General features: G+C 39.7%; 2 protein-coding genes across 2 annotated transcripts; both read right to left on the bottom strand.

Moving 5' to 3' along the window:
• Positions 1–1847: 1847 nt before the first annotated feature.
• On the bottom strand, positions 1848–15942 carry gabrg1 (gamma-aminobutyric acid type A receptor subunit gamma1). Its single transcript, XM_068595528.1, has 9 exons — positions 15735–15942; positions 13943–14103; positions 10115–10182; positions 8519–8739; positions 8147–8229; positions 6729–6866; positions 4961–5113; positions 4028–4230; positions 1848–3944 (listed from the first exon to the last, which is right to left on the bottom strand). Exons 1-9 carry the CDS (start codon positions 15809–15811, stop codon positions 3666–3668), a joined length of 1383 nt encoding a protein of 460 aa, XP_068451629.1. The 5' UTR covers positions 15812–15942; the 3' UTR covers positions 1848–3665.
• Positions 15943–16135: 193 nt separating this feature from the next.
• On the bottom strand, positions 16136–25188 carry hhipl1 (HHIP-like 1). Its single transcript, XM_068595527.1, has 9 exons — positions 24725–25188; positions 22755–23401; positions 22523–22666; positions 21986–22314; positions 20507–20633; positions 19361–19506; positions 19170–19251; positions 18488–18570; positions 16136–18381 (listed from the first exon to the last, which is right to left on the bottom strand). Exons 1-9 carry the CDS (start codon positions 25016–25018, stop codon positions 17819–17821), a joined length of 2415 nt encoding a protein of 804 aa, XP_068451628.1. The 5' UTR covers positions 25019–25188; the 3' UTR covers positions 16136–17818.
• Between the last annotated feature and the right edge of the window lie 1343 nt (positions 25189–26531).

Raw genomic sequence — 26531 nt, 5'->3', positions numbered from 1 at the left:
GCATGTTTTACTTGAAGATGGAAATGTCCAAACATATTTGATCATATGATTCATATAAATGGCAGCAATTTATTATTACTGGCAGACTCAGTGGGTCCAAATTGTTTTCAATAAAATTCTCAAGATATGAGGGAGTTTTTCATTTGACATGCTTATTTAATATTGGATTAAATAAGCATGATAAATTAAACTTAGTAATTTAGAGTAAGAAATTGTTCTTAATCTGATTTGGAGAAAAGGACAAAAAAGTTAACATTTTCAACAAAGACATTTTTTTTATTGTTTTGTTTATGTTCTGCTCCTCAATCTTTTGTCTAAGTGATAAAGATTTATTTGAAACCAAAGAACAGCTAACTTGTGTCGTTCAGAAAATGTAACATTGCACTCATTAATATCACCTTTTACCCTGTCACCCAATCCCATTGGAGAAGGAATTAAAAGTTATATTACATTCCATTTCGCTGACGCTTTTATCGAAAGCGACTTACAATAAGTGCGTTTAACCGAGAAACCACAGGATCAGTTGGTTGTCATCAGCCATGTGAGTGAATGATAGAGCCGAGAAAGTCGGTGTACAAAGAGAAGAGTAGGGGACCCAGGAACCTCAGTGAAAGAACAAGGTTCAGACACAGATCCACTTAAGGTTTCCTGGGTAGTGCGGTATTGAGGTAAGATGAGGAAAGGGAAAGACCAGCACCTGAGAAACCCAGGTCCTGAAGGGAGGAAGCAGCAATTGCATATATTTGAATCGTGCAGTCATTGGTGATTGACCTCCATCCTGAATTTGGATAAGTAATGGGTAGTGATGCTGATATCTATGATAGCATAATCCCACTGCAGTCCAGACACTGGTGGTGGTGTTGAAGAAAAGAGTTGCTGTAACCTGATGATAAATAATAAGCAGAACTGAATGCTGATTGGCGGTCCCAGAGGTGGAGAAGGGTCGCATTGGTTTGAGCTGAAATGACAACTGACAGCAATCAAAGAGGAGAAACTATTTAAAAGTTGACATTAACGCTATGATTGGCTTACGGAACTGGACTGGTTGGTTCATTCAACGTACATGCCCCCAATCAGCTGATTGAGTAATTGCTGTGAGACTTAGAGACTGAGCTTATGAATGAACCGGAGAGTCAAGAATGTCTTCCATACTGAACTTATGCTTGAGCTTCATTTGATATCACAGCTTATAAAGTTTTAAATATAATCATATTGTATATAGAAAAACTATAGTTTGGTGTATTTCTGAAGTTAAAGAACAGGAATAAAGACAAGTCTTGACATTGTATTGCTATTTCATTTTATTTGTTATAACTATATCAAACCTTTATTAAGAGAAGAAAAAAATAGATATGTGTCTACATTGAGGTCAATTAAAAGCACAACTGTGCATGACTCTTAATTCTTCCTATATGAGTAGCTCATGTGGTAGAGTGTTTGTCCTTTAACTGTAAAGTATTAAGTTTGAATCCCCGTCCTCCCCAGTTTGCTTGTTAAAGAAATGATGTACTGTGAAAAATGAAGGGACATCTATTTTTACTTTACGATATTGGTTGCCATTCATACACTTTATCAAAAAGGCAGAGTAATTCAATGAAGATGCATTTACTGCATTTATTTCGGTATGTATTAATTTCTTGTGTTTCAGTTTGTATGCAGGGTGGCAACACAATATGTCCACACTGGACACTTTTCCATGCAAAAAAGGTTGAGAAAGGAAATCTATAGTTCAGAGATATGAATTGTAAAGTTAGAACTGAAGTGTTTATAGAGTGTATCACAGTGCATCAATGGAAATAATATCTCTTCTGTAACGTATGATACAACACAATACAAATTCTGACCGCTTGAAAAAGACCTTTAATTTTGATGACAATTCACTGTTTCACATATTCCTTCCATGCATTAACTTCTGAGTAGAGGCTGGTCCAGTTTGAACTAAGATTTCTGTAAGTTGTGTCTTACAAAAATAGAACCCTGTGAAGTTAGAGCGTGCAAGCTGCTATAGGTACGTTCAGGGTTTGGCAGCCTGTCCACAAATCGGAATACAGTATTAAATCAGCGTATTGTATCATACAATATTTAAATCATTATCAAATCTGATGAGGTTTAAATTCACACAATTGCAACTTTGGAATCACAGAACCATTTGCTATTTTAACTGGTGAAAGTGACAGAATGCTGGATAACAATGAACAAAATCATATTCTCTTTGCTGATAAAAATAAACAAAAACAATAAGAAAAGATACAGGATATTTGGCCAACCTTGATCAAAAATTATCAGCACCATTTTAATAATTGAGATCAATTTTAAAGCCAACGAAGAGAAGGTTTAGTAACAAGGGCATCTGGAGTTAGCCAATATTACTTTCTCAAAAGAAAGATGTATTTTAGCTATATTGCGTTACCCACAGCTGTTAGCCTCAATGGCAAGATTCTCATTTACAATGAAACACTTAGGGCTATATTTTAATGGTGCAATGGTGTAGGTTGGGGGCTAGAGCCTTCAGTTATCAAGCTCCTCTTCTGTGGAATAAGCTTCCACTTTCAGTCCGGGGGGCAGGTACGGTCAACTCATTTAAGAGAAGACTTAAGACTTTCCTCTTTGATAATGCTTATAGTTAGGGCTGGCTCAGGTTAGCCCTGGTCTAGCCCCTGGATATGCTGTTATAGGCCTAGACTTCTGGGAGATATATCTTAGTTCCCCCTGCCATGGCCCTGCTGATGCCGTTCTCTCTACTTCCTTCTGCTGACATAGATTGTGGTTATTTGGATTGTGGGCCATGCCTACTACTCATTATATGAATAATTTCTGTCAGATTCATTGAAAGTGCTGTAACTTCGTTACGTTATTCATTCTGGTCGCATGACATCTATTGCTTCTGTCCATCCGGGGAGAGGGATCCTCTTCTGTTGCTCTCCCTCAGGGTTCTTCCCTTTTTTTCCCTGTAAGAATGGTTTTTACTATCTTTATTTGGGGGAGTTTTTCCTGATCCGACGTGAGGACCCGGGACAGGGATGTTATGTGTACAGACTGTAAAGCCCTCAGAGGCCAATTTTGGGCTATATACAATAAACTGAATTAATAAAGTGCATAAGGTCCAAGAGCATGTGCGGAGCATCTATCTACTGGATCTATCTGCTGTGCTGACTATGCAGGGAAACCGTGCATTGCCCATTTTGGGTTTGGAGTGAGTTACACTGCCACACTGAAAGGACTTAAAGTGTCTGACTTTCTCTTCGGGGATCAATAAAGTAATTATCTATCTATCTATCTATCTCAGGGTTAAGGGTCATGAAAGTCCACGATGTCGTGTCATGTCAAGAAAAATAATACATTTGGTGCTAGATGAAAACATCAATAAATCATTATAGTGATAAAATTTCCTCATACTGAGGAAAATTATTATCCATACTGTCCTCAATGAATATTAACCAGTTTGGTCTGTGGCAAGGGTTTGGGCAGATTGAGGGACAGTTGCAATGCTTCATACCTAGTGCAGAGTCAAACAAAGCAATGTCATAATTTGACTTTAGATTTTTTAATATAGTTTCTTGTTTGCGAAGCAGCTATGTTTTCTCTTTCTCTAGCAGCTACTGCATGCTACTGTGAAATGCTTGCAGATGTTAAACTCCAGTCATACCTTTTTTGACGTATTGCTTTTATAGATACAGATAACCTATCCAATAAACCAGATTGAAAAGGCCAAAAGCGGTGGGGAAGAATATCCGTGAGTAAGAATCAATCTTGGAAACTCGCACATGCATCTTGTTTTCACGCCAGGCACCTGAGCGGCAGTCATCAAAGCAGCAGAAAAATCCAGTGCAGTTTTTTCCATCCAAACACTCGTAAGCAAAGTCACCCTCCTCGTGGTAGGGCACAATGTTGTCCATCTGTAGCAGAGAGTTGCCAGGTCGGATGTTCACCATGCTGGGTGCTTTCTGATGTGGAGTAAAAAAGTATGTTGCTAATACATTCAGCGGGTTCAAAAGAAAGAAGAAGAGAGAGTATGAGTGTTGGATACCTGTGTGTTATTGTTGACTTTAGCCTTCTTGGTTTGTCTGTTGCTGGTGAAGTAGTGCAGAGTTCCGTACTCCATGAGGGCAGCAAAGGTAAAAATGAAGCAGACAGAGACAAACAGGTCCATTGCAGTGACATAGGAAACCTTGGGCAGGGACTTCCTGGAGATGGTGCTTAGAGTTGTCATTGTGAGCACTGTGGTGATACCTAAATGGATTGTCACAGAGACAAATTCATCAGTGGCATATAAAATATTTCTTGTCTACATTTATTTGAATGCTTTTCTCATACATTATACATTTGGGAGGATACCATCAAAGAACAAGTGTTAGATCCCAGCAAACCAAATTGTGTAAGCCCACACACCCTGTCAGAAGGGGGAAAAAAAGGAAGTAACCTTCTGAACAGCAAGAAACCCGGCTGCCATGTCGCAGCCTGAATAGGCCTGCGTCTGTAACAGCTACATCTAGACCAGATACGGCAAAAAGTAAATGGGCCAAAGCAGGGTCACGTTTGGCCGCATTGAGCTGGACCACAGCCGATCAGCCGACACTCAGTCGCAATACGGCCGAGTCCGCTGCTACCTGGGTATTTAATAAATCCACTTTCAGACAATGCTTCTAAAAAGAATGATGGAAGGAACAGGAGTGGTGACACCGTCACATGACTCCCACATAGTAATACTGAAAGTGAACACTACTTTTTGTCAGTTCTCCTTGGCTCTGCCAAGGTGCATTTGAGCAATGTGTATCAGCCCACTGCTCCTAATACTCGTATGGGTTAAACACAGAGGCTACATTTCACTCTGTGTTGCGGTGTGCAGTTAAAGTTTACTTACATTTACAAATATTTAAAAATCAATGTCATGTACAGTGATTTATAGAAAGAGGCACATTTGAATTCTTACTCAAGATGCATTAAATAAGAACACACAAACCTAGAGATGTGCGGGCTGGGACTGCGTCCTTGTTGATCCAAAAGGAGACCCAGGACAAGACCACAATCATACTGCAGGGAATGTAGGTCTGGATGGTAAAGTAGCCCATTCTCCGACTCAAGTCAAAAAAGATTGTCATGATGACATATTCCCCTGAAAATATATTAATAAGGTAGACATAAAGATAAATCCTTAATACGCACAGGATGAAGTGAGCTGTATTGCATGAAGTGAGCTATGTAAGTGGTCAAATAATGCAAAGTTTAGTTTTTCTGTAACCCCTTGTATAGGGCTATTTCCCGATCTTTATTCAAGAGCTTGTTCATGACTTTAGACATTAGATTGTGTAATGTTCTCCCTCAAAACCTCATCTTCACACTCAAATAGCCCCTGTGTATATTGTATATATGATTATATATATATTTATATATATATATATATGTATATATATATATATATATATACTTTCTCAGAAGATATATATATATATATAATTTATATATATATTTATATATATATATATATATATATATATATATATATATATATATATATATATATATATATGTATATATATATATATATATATATATATATATATATATATATATATATATAAAAATTATATATATATAATATTTTTTTGCAACAACCCTGTCAAAACTTCAAACCAATAGAATGTCAGTGTATTGTTGACACATCATCCCTGCCTCTGTGCTGGTACATTGTCTGGAAAAGAACCCAACACAACATGGTGTCATGTTGTAGACCAAAAAGAAGGCAAAAAAGAAACCGTACAGTAACTTTTAAAATAGACACTGGTGCCGATGTTATAATGTTAATGGTCTGTACTTGCATAGTGCCTTTCTCGTCTTCCGATCCCTCGGAGCACTTTCACACTACATTGTCATCATTCACCCATTAAGACCCATTCATACACTGATAGCAAGGTGCCACCTGCACATTCAAACTCTAACATTCACACAACATTTATATTCATTCACCGTAGGCAGAGCAACAGGAGCAACTTAAGGCTAAGTATTCAAAGCAGGTGTTAATATCATGAACAGAGGTGGGAAGACAAACATTTAAGAGACATACTGTCAAAAAGAACCAATGTGCTGCCAGTGTAAGAATCAACGGGAGTGCATTCCAGAAGCTGGAAGTCACTCAAGCTCACACAATTATTTAATTTGTCCACTTGGTGTCGCTATTTTACCCCTGTTTGTTACGATTCATGGTTTTGTAAAGAATTCGTATAATTTAGATTTAATGTTGTCCTGCTTGCAATGGTATTTTATATTGCTGAGGTGAGGTATCTTGGTTGTTAAACAAAACAACCACAAAAACATGCACACAGAAACACAAGAAGTGTGAGGAGAAGGGTTAAAGCAGGAGCACAGGAAATCTGTGCCTGCAGTAATATTTCTTTGGGCTGAAATCCAAGCACAAGCAGAGGCTATTTAAGAGTAACGACAGGGAGGGCATTACAAAATTTGAAGTGAAATCATTAAGTCATGCTCTTAATTTGCAGGACCACACTTTTAATGAAAATAGAAATAAAAGCTTAATACCATTATAGGTTTTGAGGTTTTATTTGCACCTTATTTTAATATGAATGTCTACTTATGAATTAGTAAAATAAGTTTAATTGATGATGTTGAACTGTTGTCTTTCACTAAAATTCATAAAAATTCTACATTCTTGTAATACCAATGCTCAATGCAAAACTGACGACATGCAGGAGAGCTTGGTCATAACCACATACCTGACTGGGTGTATGCCACATCAGAGGTGTTCCTCAACCCTACAAAGGCAAATTGGTAAAGTCTCCAGTACCGCTGGTCTGCCACCTCCACTGCTCGTCTCTGCCACCGGTACATTATCTCGTTTTTGGGATAACCATCTACCAAACCCCCCCAGAAACAGACATATAATACAATAAGTGAAAGCCTTACTGATGCCTATATACCTTTTTATCATGTAGTTTACGATGAATCACAAGCAGAGGGTAGCATTCAATGAGGAACTGACCTGCCCAGTCTCATGAAATGTATTCAAATGGGTAAGATGTCTTCAAATGAATCTAACAGTCTGTGCACTGTTATGATAGATAAACACGAACGGCGATAGGCATGCCTGTAATAGTCAGTAGTAGGTAGTTTTTGCAGATGTGAGCTTGTACTCATACAGTTGCATACAAAGTGTGAAAGTAATTACTCTTGTTCTTTCTCTGACATGGATATTTGAGAAAATACACTCCCATATTATTCATTGGTCATGTTTTACAGACTATTTGACATTTTGCGGTGCTTTTACAGTAAATTCCAAATTCATATTGAAACAAATATTGTTTGGCCAATCCTTGAATTGACTTAATTTGAAAATATATCTCTTTTCAAAGCCTTCAAATTGAACTCTGCAACTGTTTTATTACTTTTCATGAACATTTTCTGATCTCCCAAATATCACCACAGACAAATCGATCCACTCAGATACAATCAAAATATTGTGGTCATGGTTAAGGGAAGGAAAGCCTTAATTAGTTAGTAGAAGAAATGACTTAGTCCAAGGTGTTAAAGTCATATGTTTTGCCTTTTTATAAAACCTTCCTTTTTTTAAGATTTTGTGTAGGTATAACAATGTCGCACTACTTTTTCCACTGCTATTGCAAGAATATAATTTGCAAAACTGCAAAAAAGGATAATTGCTTAAGAATAAAATGTTTTTTTTTCGCTGGCGTTTTAATAAATACCCAAATTTAGATTAAATTATGACCTAAGACTTTGCTTATTTGATGACATTTAGTGTGAATGGACTGGTCCTGACATTCATACTCAACTCTATGATATACTCTTTGCCTTTTTCACTAAAAAGATCATGACATGAAAGGCTAAAGCACAATGCAAGAGACGGATGACACAGAGAGCATGAATCAGACTGGGGAAAGGTGCATAATTCATAAAGTCTGTTGGAGAAAATGACACTAGGTGACCTCTCTCTGCTGGTGGAGCAGATGATAGATTGGTACAGGCTTAGAGAGGGCAGCCTCAAGCAGATGGACCTTTTAGCAAGGAGAGGGAAAAGGCTTAGCCACAATGCTAGCCCACACAGAAGCTCCTTTGCAAGTTACAAAAGTTGTAGTCAAGATTTAAAAAATGGGGGGGAAAACGTTTGACCACCTACAGCTTGAAAACTCCAGTGGACACGAGTGCTCATCCATTGGAAAGTTATGCAGCTTTAGGTAACACTCCGCATTAATAGTCAACCTGACAAAAACAGAATTGTGACAGAGAAAATTATGTCTCAGCATTGGTTTTTTTCCCTCCCAGGTGTGGCCGAACATAGTAAAGGTACTTCATGTTTTCTCTGTAATTACACTAACAAATGCAAAAAGATTTTCTTTTTATTATTAAACTTTAAATGATAAAAACCGGAAAGACACTTACAAAATAAAGATGCACACACTAAGCTGCACAAACAACAAAGATGTTGGAAGAGGTGATAGTTCAACATTAAAAATGTCTACCAAAAATTTACGCAAACTGGTTGTATTACCTCAATGTGTACATGACTCTCCCATTGCTCCACAGCCTCAGGAGGCGGTTGGGAGTGGTGATCCAGTGGGCATCTGATTTGCGAGAATTCCTGAAGAATGTGTCGGGAATCCAGATTTTGCCTACCATGTTACTGTTGAGCATGAGCAGCTTCATCGAGCTGTTGAACTTCAATCGACTGTCATACCATGTCTGGGCAAAGAAGATGTCAATGGTGTATTCCTGAAACGGATTTAGGAAAAATTACTTTATACAAGAAGATTTGAGAATTTGAGAGCAAACGGATTCTTGGACCGGAGAGATTGTTTTGTAATTTGGTTCAAACAATTTTTCCCTCAGGATTATTTCCATGACTTTTCATAAAGCGCCATCATCAGGTCAAAATTAAAAGTGGTCGGTATAATATCTTATGTACTATCAGGGCCATATGTATTTAGACTGTGACACAATTTTTCTTATTTTTCTTATTTTACCCTTTGAACAAAAATGTGGTTGAAGTGGAGACTTTCAGCTTTAATTCAATGGATGTAACACAATTATCGCATTAATAATTACAGGGTCAATGCAACCCTATCAATGCAAGTGAAGCATGCCATATTAGGATTGACCAAATATACAGTTTGGTACATTCCTAAAAAAAAAAGGAATTTTTCTGGCAAAAATTAATCGCGCATGCCCAAAGCCGCTGACAGCCGTCCTTCACACCACCACCTCATTCAACCAGACTTATAAACATCTGTTCAAGCCATCACAGACTGAACTTTTCTCACTGAGTAAGAACAACTCAAGTGAAAAACATCCAAAGCACTTATTTCTTTTGTATAAAGCTAATCAATTGCTGGTCTTTAACGTACATCTTTTAGGTTAGCAACAAACAGAACATGGACCAAAGAAGGAGTGGCTTGTCCTTAATGGGACTACTGAATAGGACTACTTAATACCACTACTGAACAGACTGTTTATGTTGTTCCTTGATAAAAGACAGATGTTTCCCCTGGTAAAAAAAATAAATAATTTTTTTCCGATAATTGCATAATGTGGTTAATCGCAGAAAAATCCTGCGATTAATCAGTTTAATCTTTTCAACTTTGCCGAGCTCTATGATTAAATAATATGTATTACAAACTAATTATTAGGGACTTATAGATGAGTATTAACAAACTGTATGAAGTCTTAGTAAATGATTACCAAAATATTAAAATTATTTATGCATTCATTTATACATATACTGATTTAGATGCACTAATGCTTAGGAACTATTTTAACAGGTGCTTTATAAACATGTTTAATACTGCAATTCATTCAGGTAGATACCGTTAGTTAGTATTGCAGGATGCAAACAATATGCTTTAAATGTTCTCTGCTCATCAAAAAAGTATGCTTTCAACGCAGGGGCTTTTTAAACAATATCCAAGAGGTTATACTTTTGCACCCAATTATTGGACAGATTGCTTGTTGTACAGATATTCATGCTTTATGCTCTTCATAATACTGTAAAAACACAAACTGTAAAAACATAATGGTATTGTAGCTTGTGCATTCTGGTTGTCTTACATTATAATAAAGAGAAATAACGATGGGAAATCTCTAGTCTCACCATGTTGATGGGGTCCACTGGTCCAATGCTGTTGACATACACGGCTGTTTCAATCACTGTTGGCCTCACTGAAACATAGAAGACACTGCATTGACATAGACAGGAATGTTTTTAGCTGATGTCCAAAAAGATGCTATCTGTCTGATTAACTTAAAGCAGTGGTTCTCAAACTGGGGCACGACCTTCTCGTGGGGCACGGAAGTATTACAGGTGGGGCAGTGTTAAAGAGCAATGAGCGGCTATGAAGCGCTGAGCTTCAGTGTCCTGCTCAAGGACACTTCAACATGCAAACTATGGTAACCAGGGATGAATCGGCTACCTTGTAACAACAAGGTCCGACCTCTCTCCATGAACATGATAACGATACATAGTACATCAAAAAAACGTCAATAATAAATACATGAGAGGCCGTATCAAATCTACAGCACCTCAGCTCATTGCAGTCACTAATACTGATACAGCGTGATGGCTCACACATATGCACTTTCTTCCACCGAAGTGGGGCGTGACAGAAAAGGTTTGAGAACCACTGGGTTAGACGATTAGATACACCCTAAATTGTCAGAACTAAATCTATTGCTGTTGATGATTATTCTTTTTTTGCCAATTTAAGTTCCTCTTTACATTTGCAAGTGAGGGTAATTTCATGCAAGGTTGGAGACATGGGCTCTCTATTGATGTCAATTGAAAAAAAAGATGAAAAAGATGCAGTGGTAAATGGGCACGGACTGCTGTACATAAGAAAATGTATGTTGTTTTTTTTGCTGCCACGGACACATAGTTTAAGTTTGAAAATCTCTATGAGTAGTTTGTTAAGGCAACGGCACTCAACCTTTTTTGCGCCATGGACCGAAAACCTGCTTCACAAAGACAGCATGTTGGCAATTAAAGCAGTGTTTTCAGTGCTTTTTTGTCTCAGGATATTCTGACTTGAATTTAAACACCGGCAGAGTTGAAACAAGAGGTTCATGGACACAGACAGATGTATCCGGTAATTTTTCTAAATATAACATCTTTCCAACCTTGATAATCAATCAACTTTTTTTTAATTCATTCTTTCCGTGTGGCCCGTTACCAAGGAACCCACGGACCTGTACTGGGCCGTGGGACCGCTGTGTTAAAGTACTGTGCGAGGGAAGATAGGATTCCTCTGTCGAATGCGTTCTGATGCTCTCTGGAGGATCCATGCCAAAGGAAAAATACACCAGTGAAATGATAACTGGACAAGTCCTTTTCTAGTCTTCCGACAAAGCAAAGCGGTTTAACACTACATTACATCATCCACCCATTCACTGATGGGAGGAGCTACCATGTGCGAGCCTGTCCATCAGGACTAACTAACATTCATACACCGTAGGCACATCTGCGGGAGCAATTGTGGGGTCTAGTTTACTGCGCAAGGACACATTGTCCTGAGCTAGCGGAGCAGAGGATCAAACCACCAATCTTCTGATTGATGGACGAGCCTTTTCACCACTGAGCCACAGTCACCCGGAAATAGCCTCACACAGCCAGTGTGATGGGCGCATTGCAGACAAAGGAAGCCCCTGAGACTGTAGTTTACAAAACAGCGGATGGAAACGACAAGTAACACAGCAGGACAGGTCAAACCCTGTTTATAAGAGATGAGATGTGGCACCTGCCTTTACACTAAAAATATGATTAGCTTTTTCTTTTTCTGAGGACACACAACAGCTGCCATCACCTTAAACCTGATAAGTGAAACAGCGCCACAGAAACAGAACAATGCTGCGTCTTGGATCAGGATTGCTAACAGTCACTCCTCTTCTACTGAGGTCTGCAAGTGCAGTTATTATATATTTTGCAGAATCCTCAGAGAAGTACTTCTGAAAGTGCTTTTCCGGGCTGAGATATGAGCATTCATACATGGAATAATTGTATTTTTTTAAAGATGTTATTTTGTCTGTGAGCTGTAGATGACTGTTGGTGCCTTGCAATTGTAAATTCAGTCTGTTAAGCTTTTTGTTCTGAGTTTTTTCTGATTTTTTTTATCACATATTGATGATAAACTTCTGGATTTCAGGGGTCTGGTTTTTATGTAGTTGACTGTTGAGATGGAATCTGTCAACACAGAGCTAAATTTGGAACGTAGCTCTTTGGAGGCAAGGTTCTCTGTAAAAGAGGCAGTGTCCACTGTGCTTTAGGAGAGACGCACCTGATAAGAGCTTGCACTCCGCTGCCCTTCCCAACCATCGCCTTCAGGCCCTTCTGTGCAGACTCTCACACAGTTCTCCCTCTTTAGATCTGCCTCTTTAAAATATTTTGAAAAATTATTTTGAAAGGTTCTTCTGCAGTGGCCCTGCGTTTGGTATTTGAAAAAAGACAAATCCTCCGTTATATCCTTTGCATCAACATACCCGACATGTCATTAAGCAATTGTCTTTATTGCTGCCCACTGCCTCATACATTTGCAGAGTGAAACAGAACTTTTTTCAATAAACTGCTCTTTCATGTCTGCAAAGAGGTCACCGACACGCCTTGAAATATAGTGTTGTTTGACAACAGAAAAATTATGTCTAATGGCCGTTGCTTCATCAACTACTGTTGAAACCATGTCAATGCCTGTTGGCAGAATTAACTCTTTTGCTATTGTGTAAACCTTTGTGCATTGGGCGACTCTGTAGGCTACTTTGTAGGAAGCGAGTTATGCTTTCTCAGGGACAGATGCAGTTGTATAAATTGACTCTGCTGGGGATTACAAGTTTCCAATTTCTTTTTAAAAAAACTCAAGGTGCATGGAGGGTTTCCAATTGTCTTTTTTCAATTTAGTGGACTTCATACTGTCTGCAACTGGTATTTTAAGACACACAACACACTGGGGTGTCACTCCTTGGCCGACCAAAGTGCTGGTAAAGCCCAGGGACAGATATGTCTTGTTATATTTTTCCTGCTTTTACCTTTTATTGTACCCTTGTTGTGGTCATTGTATCACCTGTTACAGCTGTAACAAACTTCTGTCCCTCTCGATACATTGCTTTGCTAGCTCTTATCTTTTTCTCTTTCTCTCTGTCTTTCTCTCTGGTTTTCTCGCTATGTGCGTCTCTCTCTCTCTCTCTCTCTCTCTCTCTCTCTCTCTCTCTCTCTCTCTCTCTCTCTCTCTCTCTCTCTCTCTCTCTCTCTCTCTCTCTCTCTCTCTCTCTCTCTCTCTCTCTCTCTCTCTCTCTCTCTTCTGGTTTTGCTAGTCGGTCTGTAATATGAGCCATTCTGGAGGGCTTGGATGTGGGTTCCGCTTGATTTCTTTCATTTTTATTTCTTAGGTGCCGCCATATTATAAAGTCCCCAATCTTTACAACTTTTGTGCAAGTGTATTTATTGTAATTTAATTTAATGTTGTGTTTTTTCCGTGCGTGTGTTCCTGTGTGTTTGGCTACTGGGGATTACTGCCTTAGAGTGTATTTTTGTCAAGCGAATGCGGGATCCTGTTCTTGATTGACAGGTGGTCGTGTGGTAGCTACGCCATGGTAGCTACCTGTCGATCACAGGGTAGCCTCACCCTAAAGTATTCCCCGTTTTTTGTCTATTCCACTCTAAATGGGACAATAAACACAACATATATGACACTGCATTGAAGAATGTTTTAAACTAGTGATTGAGACCTTAAACTCATGTTGACAAAGTTTACTGAACAGAGGTAGGGTAATTTTCTCTTCTATATTATCAGACTTATTTTCAGCATTTGTCGCACTTTTGCAGCCAGAGGATTGCTATACTGGCCAGTATAAAGAATTCAAGTCCCTTCAGCAGTAACCCATACTGTCGAGCCAGAGTTAAAACAAAGAATATTTCCAGAGGATAAACTTGACTTGCCTCCAATATCAGGCCTCAATTTGTTGTCATAGCCTTGTAGCAGTTTATTTAGGATAAAAGTTACATCGTTCTCGTAGACCTTTGGTGATAAGACCCAGGTCTTATTAATAGGAACATCTTCATAGTCTTCTTCTTCCTGTTTACTGGGCCCAGATGCTGCACTGTGGAGTAGAAAACAAGCAACATGATAAGAAACAAACATTTGTATTAGTAAATAATCTTTAACAAAGGTAAACTCAGTCAGAGGCATCTAAAATGGTTACAGAATTATTCATTTGAGTGACACAAGCCCACATGAGACAGCATGTGAAGTCTGCTGAACACAGCACAAACTTGGTTATGGTTACATGATGCCTATCATAGAAACAACAAACAAATATAGTTGTAGCTCAGCTGTACCATCTGGCAGAGTGTAATCTATTATTCTATTATGTACGTTGAGCCTTTACAGACTGTCCACACCGAGGGCTGTAGGGGAGGTTAAACGTTGTTTTTATTCACTTGTCACTGCAGGTAGTTATGCTATGCTTCAATTGTTTACTGAGCATTAAATGACAATCTAGAACACAACCTCACCTTACACATTTCAAATTTTGCCTGGCACATGTCCCTTCCTCTCTCCCTCCTTCACCCTTTTTTGGCAGCTTGGCCTTTGAGCTTGCAGGCTAATTATCTCTAAGGCGGAGCTCTAAAAAGGAAACTCATCCCCTTACGCTATCTCTAAGGCTGAGCCGGCCACCAGAAAACTCATCTCCTAAGGCCACACTACAGAGGAAACTCATCTCACCGTCTGAGGACTGTTTTCATTATCATTATTATTCTACTTTATCCTGTTGTTATTATTATTATTATTATTATTAGTAGTAGTAGTAGTAGTAGTAGTAGTAGTAGTAGTAGTAGTAGTAGTAGTAGTAGTAATATGTTATACAGATTGTAAAGGCACATTTGAAATTAGTGATTTTGGGCCGTATGCTCTGATGGTCCAAAAAGCTAAAAAAAAAATAATAATAAAGTGCTATCTGTATGAAAAAATATTAAGTGTGTGGATATATACTCTACTTGATTTTGGGCATTAGAAAAAAAATAAATGAAATGAGCTCAGAATAGGTTCCAAAGATGTCCCTCCTTCCTCATTGTCATTATTAACAAATTCTTGGCAAATAAAGTTCCACAGAACAGGAGACTGTCAATCAACAGTTAAGTATGCATCCAGCCGATTAATGTATGTGTTGTCCTACTATATTAGAATATAATTGCAAAAAATGCTAACTAAAACATTAAAATGCCGAGTGGTCACCTCTTGACACCCGTGGGCCAATGTTCCCCTCTGTGAGCAACTAACAGGAGTTTCCTCTGGTCCGAGGTATAGGCTAGCTGATGTCTTCAAGTAACAGAATCATCAATCATCTGCCCATCAATAGCCCACATGACATTCTCCAGCTGTAATACAAGCTCTCTTTAATTACAAAACTCAGATGCAAAAAAAACAACACCCGATTGTTTTTCACCAAGATACACAAATGGTTCATTTATAGAACATGTCCTGACGAGGCAGAGGATCACATCTGTTCATCGAGCCCCAAATGTGATGGCTCATTGTGTGAGCATGAACAACATCTTTGCTCCACTGTGATCACAGGTAGCATAAAAGATGCGTAATGCAGCGGTACCAGTCAAGGGCAAAGACATGAGAGCCTGGAGAAGGCAACATCTGCAACCAGTTCCCCCGACAAACCTTCCTCCTCGCGTCATAATGAGGCAGCCCTGCTCCTTCACATAATCCCACACTTACCAGAGTCCAAGGAGAGCCAGAAGCATCCCGGGGTTCATGGCTTTGTCCTGCACCGCTCTGACAAAAAGCCACTTCATTTTCTTCTCCACAGCTGGGAAATTAATTTCGCGGTCTCCACGGAAACAGAGAAAATGTAATGGTCTAACGACGATTAATTAAAGCTACGGTAGGATGTGAGAAATGCGTACATGGTGTGTGAGGAGGAGGGGGAGAGTGAGTGAGGCTACTGCCGGGTGCTGACTCTGCTCGCATCCATCTGCAGTGCTGCTAATACGCTGCTCTGACAGACGCTAGTTCGTTGCTGATAAATATGGATCATTTTGCATAATGACTGACTGATGTTTGTGGATTTAATATTACATTTTTTATTATTCACACTGACGTTTATACATCCAAAGAAAACAGAGGTGTCTGCAGATAATGCCTGCAGTGCATTGATTCACAGACAATGCAGAGCTACACCATGCATCCTACAAGCCCTGCAGACTGCGGACTGCAGCCTCTGAGCAGCTTTAACCGTTGGGGTTGTGGTCAGCACCTTCCTTAAAATAAAGGCCCTTTGATACAGTTGTAGGAGGGCAGAGTATTACGTTCATCGCATTCGACAACTATACTTTCTCAGGCACGGTAAAAGGACTTGCATCTGCATTTATATGTCAATAATAATAAATAATAATAAATAAAAGCAGAGGCATTAGAATGATCGTATGCAATACATCCTTATTTACAATCTATAATGCAAACATCAGTGTACCAGGGTTACATAAGACAAATAAATAATCAATATGATTAAATAAACCTGGGCCAATGCGAGTATGTTAGCAACAGTAGCTGACTACTATTTATTTTCATGTACACAGCAAGAATCAACTTTTCAATTAATTGTCGCATTGTTTAATGCAATACAGTTGTAATCATTTATGTGTGCAGAGCTGTTGCCGTTAGTACTCATATTTATTTTTACACCTTATTGTGCTATTTAAAAATGTTTTAGAGTATTTGTATATAAGATGCTATATTGTTGAAAACTGTTGTTGTATAGAGCAAATACTGAATAAGGAGACTCAGAATAAAAGTAAAAGGATAATTGTGAAAGATTTAACATGTTTATTTCTTTGGCTGCACCTGTCCAGGTGAACAGCCTTCGCCCAATGTCAGCTGGGATGGGTTCCAGTGCCACTGACCCGAAGTCTTTTCTGTCTGCCTTGCTTTCATCGAGGTGGTGTTTGAGGATGTTTCAAGAATCCTTACAGTCATATGACTGGTAGTTTACCATAGACACAAACATTGACTTATGTCATGTTAAGTACAATTAAAACACAAGAAAGCACAAGCCAACACTTCCTTAGATCAATAGGGGTTTCAAAAGCTTTCATAAAACAGTGCTTCAGATGTTGAGTTATGACAAACAGTGAAGTGTGGATGGAAGCCAGTACAGACTAGAATGCTTTTCATTAAAATTATTTACTAAAATCATACCACACCCATACATTCACTCAGTTGGCATTGAACATTTACGAGAAAATATAACATTCTATGTGTAAATGGATTATTTGAACAAATCACTGAGAAAATACTTTCAAATTCAAACCTTCAAATTAAACATTCAAGTGTGTGATAGAAATTTTAAATAAACTTATAAACCGTTATCTTTGACAAAAAGCAATGAGTCACTACTGACAAGTAAACATTACTGAAGGTAAAGCCCACCTGAGATAAGGTTTCAGAGTTAGATGCACCCCAGCTGTAGGCTCTCTGATAAATGACCTAAGGGAATGCTTTGATAGACAGATTGTTCCTAGATCCCTTAACATACATCACTTTGTGATTCCCTATAGCTTGTACAGTCACCAGTGGTTCCTATGACAACCATTAGTAGTAGTACTAGTGCTCCTTGTTCTCTTCCCTTTTTACTGCGGTTTAACTTAATTGAAACTTCTGGAAAGCGTGGTCTATGTATGCTGTGCTCATCAATGGGAATGAGAAAATTCCACTCAACGACTAGATTAAAAAATACCAGTTTTTAACATTTAAATTTTTAGACTGAGTTGCTGATAATTAGGCCTAATTTCATAGTCAACCATTTAGATTTCAACAACGTGGTGCAGGTTGCCACAGATCACCCCAGCATCTTCATAATGGGCACAGTTATGTGTCCCAGCGCCAGCATGTTGGCAGTCCAGCAAGCTGGACTCAGTTCCTTCACACTGGACATCATCCAGAAGAATCCGCAGATCTGTCCCCTCCCCAAACTCAGAGTTCTTGGCTGCCTTCAGAGCATACCTGAAGCCCAGCTGCCGGCACACCACTAGAGCATTCTTGATGGTCCATAGGTCGTCACACACGGTGCCCCAGTCCCTGTTAACGTAGATCTCCACCCGTCCACGGTCGCTGCGGCCCTGTTCATCCCCAACCAGCCTCACCACTCCATTCTGGAGCTCAGGTGTACTTTCCGTTCTGGATTTGCCCTTCATGCGTCTGCCTTTCCGCCTCGAATGTCTTGGTGATCTTGTGGTAGTTGTGGTTGGTCGCGGGGTGGTCCCTTCCGGTCCTCCTAGACGATCAGTGAGCTCTTGGAGCCAGTTGAAGGGCTCTGTTGGTTGTGGCTCCAGCTGGATTTTGTTTGGTGGTTCAACGCCAATTAATGCTGAAGGAGAATGAAAAAACAAGACGACCAAATGTGAATCTAAAATACTGAATGTCACAGATTTAATTTGTTTTGCAACTAGTCCGTCGTGAGGTCGTCAACTCACTTTCCTGGGGAACAAACTTAATGAGGGTGCTTTTCACTCTGACAGGAAGAGGGTCATAGTGACATAGTTTTGGTGGAGCACGTCTGAAAATGAGGAACAAAACCCAATGAAATATTGTTGCACATAAGAGAAGACAATACAAGCAGGCAGACACATCTACACAGCTACTGCATATAAAAGCTCAAGTCACAACAGGACCGAGGACTGTACCGAGGACCCTCAGGCGCACAGAGAAGGACAAGTCTGTGTTTGTGATAGGGAACAGATATATGTCAATTTCATAGAACTCTACATACTATTCATGCAGTGAGCAGTTATTGTACTGACACATTACACATGTTTCCTTTGTGTTATGATGGTGGAAAAACAAGTAAGAAAAACAAAGTTATAATTATTTTACTCACTGTTTAAAACCCTGTCTCTGTCGCAACCTGGACTGTTCCATGTCACCCCTAGCAGTGACATTAATGGACTGAACCATCTTGTCTTGAGCGAACACATCCAAAGGGCTGAATTGACTAAGTGGTGTACGCTTGCAAAAAACTATACATGCTCTGCTGAAACTGAAATATACCTGAAATTGTCCTAAACAGTGTTGTTGAAGAAGACTGTGGACAGTCATGTCTTCATCATAGTCAGCCACCTGCACCTTCTAACAGCAGGCAGACTTCCTATTACTCACCTGGAGGGGTCCACCACTTTATAAATGACTCCTGAGGGTGATGTGGCACTGGCTATTCCAGTTGACATAAAGTACAGCTCACCTGAGGGAAAGAACAACAACAAGATGACATTACACATTGACAAGTTACAGCTGGTGCAGAACTTTAGATGCATTGGGAGTTTGAGGGTGTGCATGTGTTCATGCATTACCAGCTTCGTCCTCTGCAAAGGAGATGATGTACTGCTGGTAGTTGTTGATGAGTCCAGGGAAGGCACAGGTCCGGCCCCTGCCCATACAAATCTCATTGTAGTTCCATCTCCCTGTGTTTCTGTCCTCCCGCAGACTCATCAAACGCCTGGAAAAATAATCAAATCTACAATTTTTAATGTGCAGTGCATTAATGATGGATTGTCATGTGCATTTTTATTGCCGTACCAACAATTATTATTTACTTTTACCTTGGTTTATGTTTTCCTACATGTCCCAAAGTACTTTCAAACAAAGAGGTTCAAGAGGCTTTACAGTCTGAACAGCGTGTGACACTCTCTGTCTTTTGACCTCCATTTCAGAGAAGAAGAAACCCCAGTATGTGCAACAGACGGACAGCACAGGTTGATATTTTACGAACAGAATAACATAATTCAATTACATTAGAGACCAAATGACAATTATGAAATTATACATTTAATGTGAACATATATGAAGAAAATGGATCCTGGAGAAAGCCAAACAGAACCTGAGCCACACTCTCCACCAGAACCCCCACTGGGATCCATTCAGGTCCTGTTTACTGACAGTAAGTAAAATTATCCATACCACTTTATACACATTAGAAAAGTACTGCATTCAAACTAAAGTAAAAGTACAGAGGCAAAATGCACTTAAAGTAATAAATGTAAAAGTATTAAATATACAGAATATCCTTTTTCAGAGTGTTTTCAAACATACTGGTTTATTATCACATTTGCAGAACACAAACCCTAACATTTAATTTTAATTTGAGCTACTTTATATAATTATTATAGTAGCAGAACAAACCATTTTGGCATTCAAAAACACTTTGTTTCATAAAGAAATAATAACACTTCACATACTTCAGAAAAGGCAATTCTTAAAACAAATCTTTTTTTTCTGAAGGCAAATGAGTGCTAATTGAACTCGCAATTAGTTTATGTACTTAATGTCAATTCAGAATTCCTCCAATGCAGGTATTGCAGGCATTAACAAACTCCTACGCCACTTATCTTCAGGCTTACTTCACATTCTTACCATTCCTCAAAAGTGTTTAATAGCGACGACAGAAGTTTCTGAGGTTGGTGTTATTTTGAAGAAATAGTTACCAGATTCAACCTTACCCGCTCATGAAGTCTCCAAATATGTACATGCTGTTCATGTTGGGGTATTCACAGCCTCGGTACACATAGCCACCAGTCACTGACTTGCCCATCTTGTGAGGGTATGCATAAATAGGGAGAACATCATCTGTGAAAAATCCCAAGGGTAATTATTGGTATTGTTGAGTTTCTACTTCATCTCCTTTAGCAATTTCTTTTACAATGAAGCCACTTGTTTACTTACTTTAATAAGCTTTTATGTGTGAATGTAGATTTAAAGGTAAATACATATATTTTTATATTATTTGTAATAGTATGATCATGCCCAATAATTATATGTCCAACTGACATCTGAATACTGTCAGTGTGGGGTTCCTTAGGTTTTTTTTTTAGGAAATAGTATTGCCATAGTGACAATTATAAATAGTAGAGAGAACAATCAGTGCGTTTACATGATGGTATTAATTCGAATCTTGCTTTAGTCGGACTATGCTCTCTTTCGGGGCAACCGCTGTTATCCTAATATACATGGCGATGAATAAATAGAGTCATTGGCCAAATGCATGTCATATCCGATACGATAGGTGGCGCTGTTTTCGTTACATGTAGTGGTGATACAGCCATCTCCGCTTGACCTCTTCAGTCTTCATAATGGAGAGAACCCTGCTAGCTTCGGTGGTTGTCGCGGAGCTAGACAGATAGATAATTACTTTATTGATCCCCAAAGGGAAATTCAAGCTAATGTAGAGAAAACAGGGGACTAGCAGCAGCGCTAGCTGGCTACAGCAGGGAGCTAGCGGGGACACCCACCGAAAGTAGTGTCGTCTTGTAACCAGACTTTTACGTTTGTTTGTTTCTGCCGGCCGTGACAACTTATCGTCTCTTTCGACTTCTGGGTCACGACCTGGGAGGGAGGGAGAGAAGGGGCGGCGGGATCTTGAGCATGCGCAAAGGCCCATCGTCCAGTTCCGATCCGATTCACCGTTTATATGCCGGGATGTCCGAATTATCAATCGAGTCGGATCGAGTTATCCAGGGGTGTTAATCGGATCGTAGTCGGACCGCAATTATTCAAACAAAGGTGTTTACATAACGGGATAATTCGATTTTAGTCCGACTAAGCCAGTAATTCGAATGCATGTAACCGCACTAAATGTTGTTTCTACCCATCTGAAGTTTTGTGATGCCTGATGCCTATTACCTGATCCTTAATACCTTATTTCAAAATGCCTATTACCTTTTACTTAATGCCTATTACCTAATGTCTTATGCCTTTTACCTAATGCCTGATGCCTAATGCCCGGGCTACACTGCCTGGTGAGCGGCACTGAACTGCTGCATCTCTTCCTGTTTCCTGTCCACACAGTCGACCCTGCGGCTAGTCCTGCTTTCTAGATAAAGTTTCCTTTGATAACATACACATAGTCCTGGAATTCAGCATAGTTGGAGTGCTGATGCAGTCAAAAGAGGAAACCATTAGACCGACCAGAGCACGCCTACCTAGCGAGCTGTTAGCACACAGCTTCTTGTCGTAGCAAGAGAACCCTTCCTTGGCTCTCCATCCGAAGTTTCGACCTTTCTCAATGATGTCAATCTCTTCAAACTTGTTCTGGCCCACATCCCCGCAGAAGATACGCCCTTTGCCCTCTTTGGTCCGTGGGTCACCCCGATCCACAGAGCACCTCCACATATTGCGGACCCCGTAAGCATAAATCTCAGGTCGTGCCCCCCGCTCGTGTATGAAGGGGTTATCTGGAGGAATTCTGTACAACGGGCCTCTCTCATTGTCATTCACATCAATGCGGAGAACTTTACCCAACAGAGCTGACCTAAAGTAGATGTGGTAATATGGAAGAAGTCAGATTTGATCTCAAATGCAAAGAAACATGCAATTACTCTAACTTTCCGTATGACTAAAATATGGATCAGATTGTAGCCCAATAGGGTTCTTTCCCACATATTTTAAATTGGGAATATTCTTGATTGCTTCAGATAATTTCAGGTGTCTAATTTCAGAAAACTTTGTGGACATCTTACTTGTTCTGGGCATTCCCATATTTCCCAAAGGGATCTCCTGCCATTCCACCATCCCCTGTGAAAATATATAAGTAGCCATCATCTGCAAACAGAAGTTGCCCTCCATTATGGTTGGATGCTGGTTCATCAATCTCCAGAATAACCCTAAAAGGAAAGTGGACATTGAAAATAAAAGACAAAGAGATGGCATTGGACCATTGCTGTTTCCTAACCTAGATCAGTCCATACCTACCGCTCAGAGGCATGATCCACCACATTCATGTCTTTGGCTGAAACATGGAACTCACTAATCCTGATTCTCTCATCAAAACCCACCTCCACCGAGTAATATACATAGAGCTTCCCATTGTATTTGTACTTGGGGTGAAAGGTGAGTCCTAGAAAGCCTCTCTCGTCACCTTCCCATGAAGACGTTAACACCACCTGAGTAATGTTCAAAAATGGTCTCTCCAGTTTGGACCGCTCAGGAAGATAAGTCCACACCAAACCTACTTGTTCTGCCACAAAGAACCGATGTGTGCCATCATTGGCATGCACCATGGCAAGCGGGTTTCGCAGCCCGTTCGCAACTTCTTCCAAGCACAGCTGCAGACAGCCGTCAGAGTCGGACTGAACCCGGCCCAGATTCTGGGAGAGCTTCTGGCTGTTGAGGAGGTTAGGGTAACAGTAGTCCACATCGTCGAGCTTCAGATAATGGCAAAGACGTGTCTGGTCTTCTTTGACTTCGAACACGTGTGGGTTGTCAGACAGGAGAGGGATGGCGGCGCTGCACTTGTTCCAAAACTGGGAGCAGTAGTCAGGACAGAGGCCAGGGATGGTCCTGACTGGGGTGCTTGGGTCTTCCGCATCAAAGAGGTGAGCTGCATATGGGGAGCATTCCTGAGTAGATAAAAAGGAGAGGCGAGGACAGGAGGCAATGAAGAGAAAGGTAGAGTATGATGTGTAGTAAGTAGATATTTTATTAAATGTGCATTAACAGTTTTTTGGTCCATTTTATCACCTACCAAGTTGATATTTTAAACTGTGTAGCACGCCATAGTCTGATTATAAATCCTACAAGATCTACATTTGTATTTGTTTGAAGTCATGTTTGTGTCCACCTGATGGACATAAAATTGATTTGAGCTCTTTTTTGTCTTTATCAGCTCCTGAAACACAGTTTGTTCCCCAGTTAGTCACTAACTGTTTATTAGAGTGCATTGGGTTTGTCAGAGCTTTTCTATGCAACTTCTGCTGCTAAAACCGGGTTGATGAAAGCCAGTTCCCCTCAGTCTCAGGTGAAAAGGATTTATGGGTTTATCACCACAACCGACTCCTTTCACCTAACACAAAGAAATCCGATCAATAGTGAACTAAAAATATTGATAGGAGCAACTTTAATGAGATTAATTATTCTGATTTGTTGGTTTAGCATATTGACACATATTATCTCATTTTAAAAGTATCTTAATTCTGATGTAAAACTGTGTCAAATAGATTAATTATTCAGAGTTTTTAAAATATTGCAAAGGAAGGGACAATAATAATTTCAACGATAGAGCAGTAAAAATAATACAAGCATGTACAAGGCCTGCTATAGGAAAAGTTGATTCTGTGTCAATAAGTAACTAACAAAAGAGGCTGCTATATCACATTTAAGTGCATGCAAACTTATGTTTTGTTTACATTTTGAAGTTTTAATTACACCTAATAATGAGGTAAGGTTATTGTAATATGTTGGTGTCAATTTGCCTGCAGATAAATGTAATTAATGCATATTTCTGTCAAAACGTTATGTGAAACTCCTTCACATAGGAAGGGAAGGTGCCCTTTTTCCACAGTGTACGAAGTGCATGCTAAAAAAAGAGCATTATCAACCAGACAAAAATAAATGAGTGATGTGACAAGCAATTTGGAGAAACGTTCATAAATGCAAACAAAAACGTGCTAATTAGAGAGTGACATGGGAGAGAGAACGATAAGTACAATATGTAAATACAGTTGCATAATCAACATCTCAGAGGGTTCAACGCTTTCAGAGGACTCAGTATTTCTTACTTGAGCTTCACTTAGCTCACCAGTAACTTGTTAGCACGTTGCACATTTACTGTCATATCATTCTGTTGAACTTCTCCGGCTTAATGCTAACGGTGTGTCGCTGCTCGGTCAAACTAATGGCGCGTGATGGAGACGAAGCCAACGACCTTTGTCCATGCAGCCTACCTGGCAGAGCAGCTCTAGCACGAACCCAGCACAGTTGGCATATCCATGATAATCAAAATGATCCATAATCTGGTAGTACTTTGTCATCAGCTCCTGGTCCCTCTGATAGTCACAGCACCCAAACTCCTTGTACATTACGCAGAACTGCAGCTCCCTGAGCGGGCGGAAGGGCGGCTTGAAATCCAAACACTGAGGGTGCGCCAGTCCCGGAGCGGCGCTCAGCGCTAGCACACAGCACAGGGCCGTCGGCGAGAGCCACAGTCGACCCGGGACCGTTCCGTTGCACCGCGGCATGATAGCGTGCGTTGGTTGAAGATCATGGAAGGTAAAGTTGTGCAGGCGCAACTTCCTGTGTGCACTTTGCTCCGACCCATTCGCGTTATGTGGCTCTGACGTGCGGACCGCTAGGCCAACCCGTGGGACCCAGATACAGCACAGAGAGGGGAGGAAGCCGGGGCATAGGCTGCTGACCAGCTACTACTACTAACACAGAAGTAGTAACGCTATCACCAGTATAGTTAGTATTAGTGACGTCACAATCTCTAAGAACGTTCCTCTACTAATCCCAGTATATTGCCTTTGGACTCTCAATGAAAACAATGCATATCAGTCTTCTTCATAATCAAAACACCGCTTATTGTGGGACTGTGGCTTCTTCTGTTATTCTGCTTTAAGCATTATCTTTTGCAATATATTGTTGTTGAGAATACATGCGTGTCAGCTCCTTCTGCCCAACAGAGGGCGACATTGCCCAATGTGAAACGTTTCACTCTTCAATCGTCGTTATAACTGTATTAATATTGATGATAATACTAATATATGAGTATGACACGCTGCACACCATTAGACACAATAAATAGACTAATGATAGTCTATTTTTCAAATCGTAGTTATAAAATGGGGAAATATGAATGTATTTCAAATGTATTGTTAATGTATATTTATTAAGCGGGCCACTCATCATGTGAAGGCCGACAAAATTATGTGCAAAATTATTGATGGTTCCACAAACCTATATTGAGACTAGTGTCCTTCTGGAATCCTGTTTATAAATGTTCCCCATATTCCAGATCTTGGTTGCTTGTTATTTATTTCCTGATGAAGAAATATCAAGTTACCAAGTAATTCTAAATTTTGTAACATATTTCCATATGAAGGCAATATATCAAGTCAACACACTATGGAATCCCTCAAATGATTTCTTATTAAGTCGGGATATTTTTCAGCATTGTATTCAAAAGGAAAATGTCACAAATATCAGTGTTTCTTGTGACAAATGAATTCTGCAATCTGGGACACTAGTTAAAGGACTGAGAAAAGCCAACCTTTATTTATCCAAACTCAGAGAGAACTCTTATGAAAACTTGCTGAAAATGGAGACAGAGGGCAGCAAAACAAATCAATCATACTGAGAAGCAGCTGAAGCTTCCGCTGCAAGAGACAATACAGCTTCTGGATTCAATTCATGTTGTATCGGCTAATGTCTGTTTAATTGAAAAAAATAGTTTTATTTGAAGCCCTATTTTGAAATGTCTCCAGGACCTGGTCATTTAGGTAGCAGGCTTGACAAACTACCGTAGACATGTGTCTAGCAGCTTCGTCCAGCTCCTCCTGCTGGATGCCACGATCAGACCCAACTGAGATGGAATATTAATTCCACCTGCATCTCCTTCAAGTTGGATGTGCCTGCATCTTCAGATGTCCAAAAATATCCAACAGATTATTTAAATAACACATTATTGATTTGTACTGAAGACTCTCGTCCACGATAAATAGGTTTTCTTTTAGCACCTTGCATTCTAGCTAC

The sequence above is a fragment of the Clinocottus analis genome, unplaced genomic scaffold, assembly GCF_023055335.1.
Source record: "Clinocottus analis isolate CAN_PGR_092001 unplaced genomic scaffold, fCliAna1.0.p SCAF_30, whole genome shotgun sequence".
NCBI classification, from domain to species: domain Eukaryota; kingdom Metazoa; phylum Chordata; class Actinopteri; order Perciformes; family Cottidae; genus Clinocottus; species Clinocottus analis.
Note: the sequence above shows the minus strand (reverse complement) of the source record. Positions and strands in the feature narration are given on the sequence as shown.

Excerpts from the sequence above, each read along its gene's own strand:
- gabrg1 (XM_068595528.1), bottom strand. The coding sequence starts at position 15,811 with ATGAAGTGGCTTTTTGTCAGAGCGGTGCAGGACAAAGCCATGAACCCC. Across the intron at positions 8,740-10,114 it reads CAGTGGACCCCATCAACATG|GAATACACCATTGACATCTT; the intron begins GTGAGACTAGAG and ends AATCCGTTTCAG. Across the intron at positions 6,867-8,146 it reads TCCACTGGAGTTTTCAAGCT|ATGGTTATCCCAAAAACGAG; the intron begins GTAGGTGGTCAA and ends GGGGTTTGGTAG.
- hhipl1 (XM_068595527.1), bottom strand. The coding sequence starts at position 25,018 with ATGCCGCGGTGCAACGGAACGGTCCCGGGTCGACTGTGGCTCTCGCCG. Across the intron at positions 22,315-22,522 it reads TATGGGAATGCCCAGAACAA|GTCAGCTCTGTTGGGTAAAG; the intron begins GTAAGATGTCCA and ends CATCTACTTTAG. Across the intron at positions 20,634-21,985 it reads GTGTGCTAACAGCTCGCTAG|ATGATGTTCTCCCTATTTAT; the intron begins GTAGGCGTGCTC and ends GATTTTTCACAG.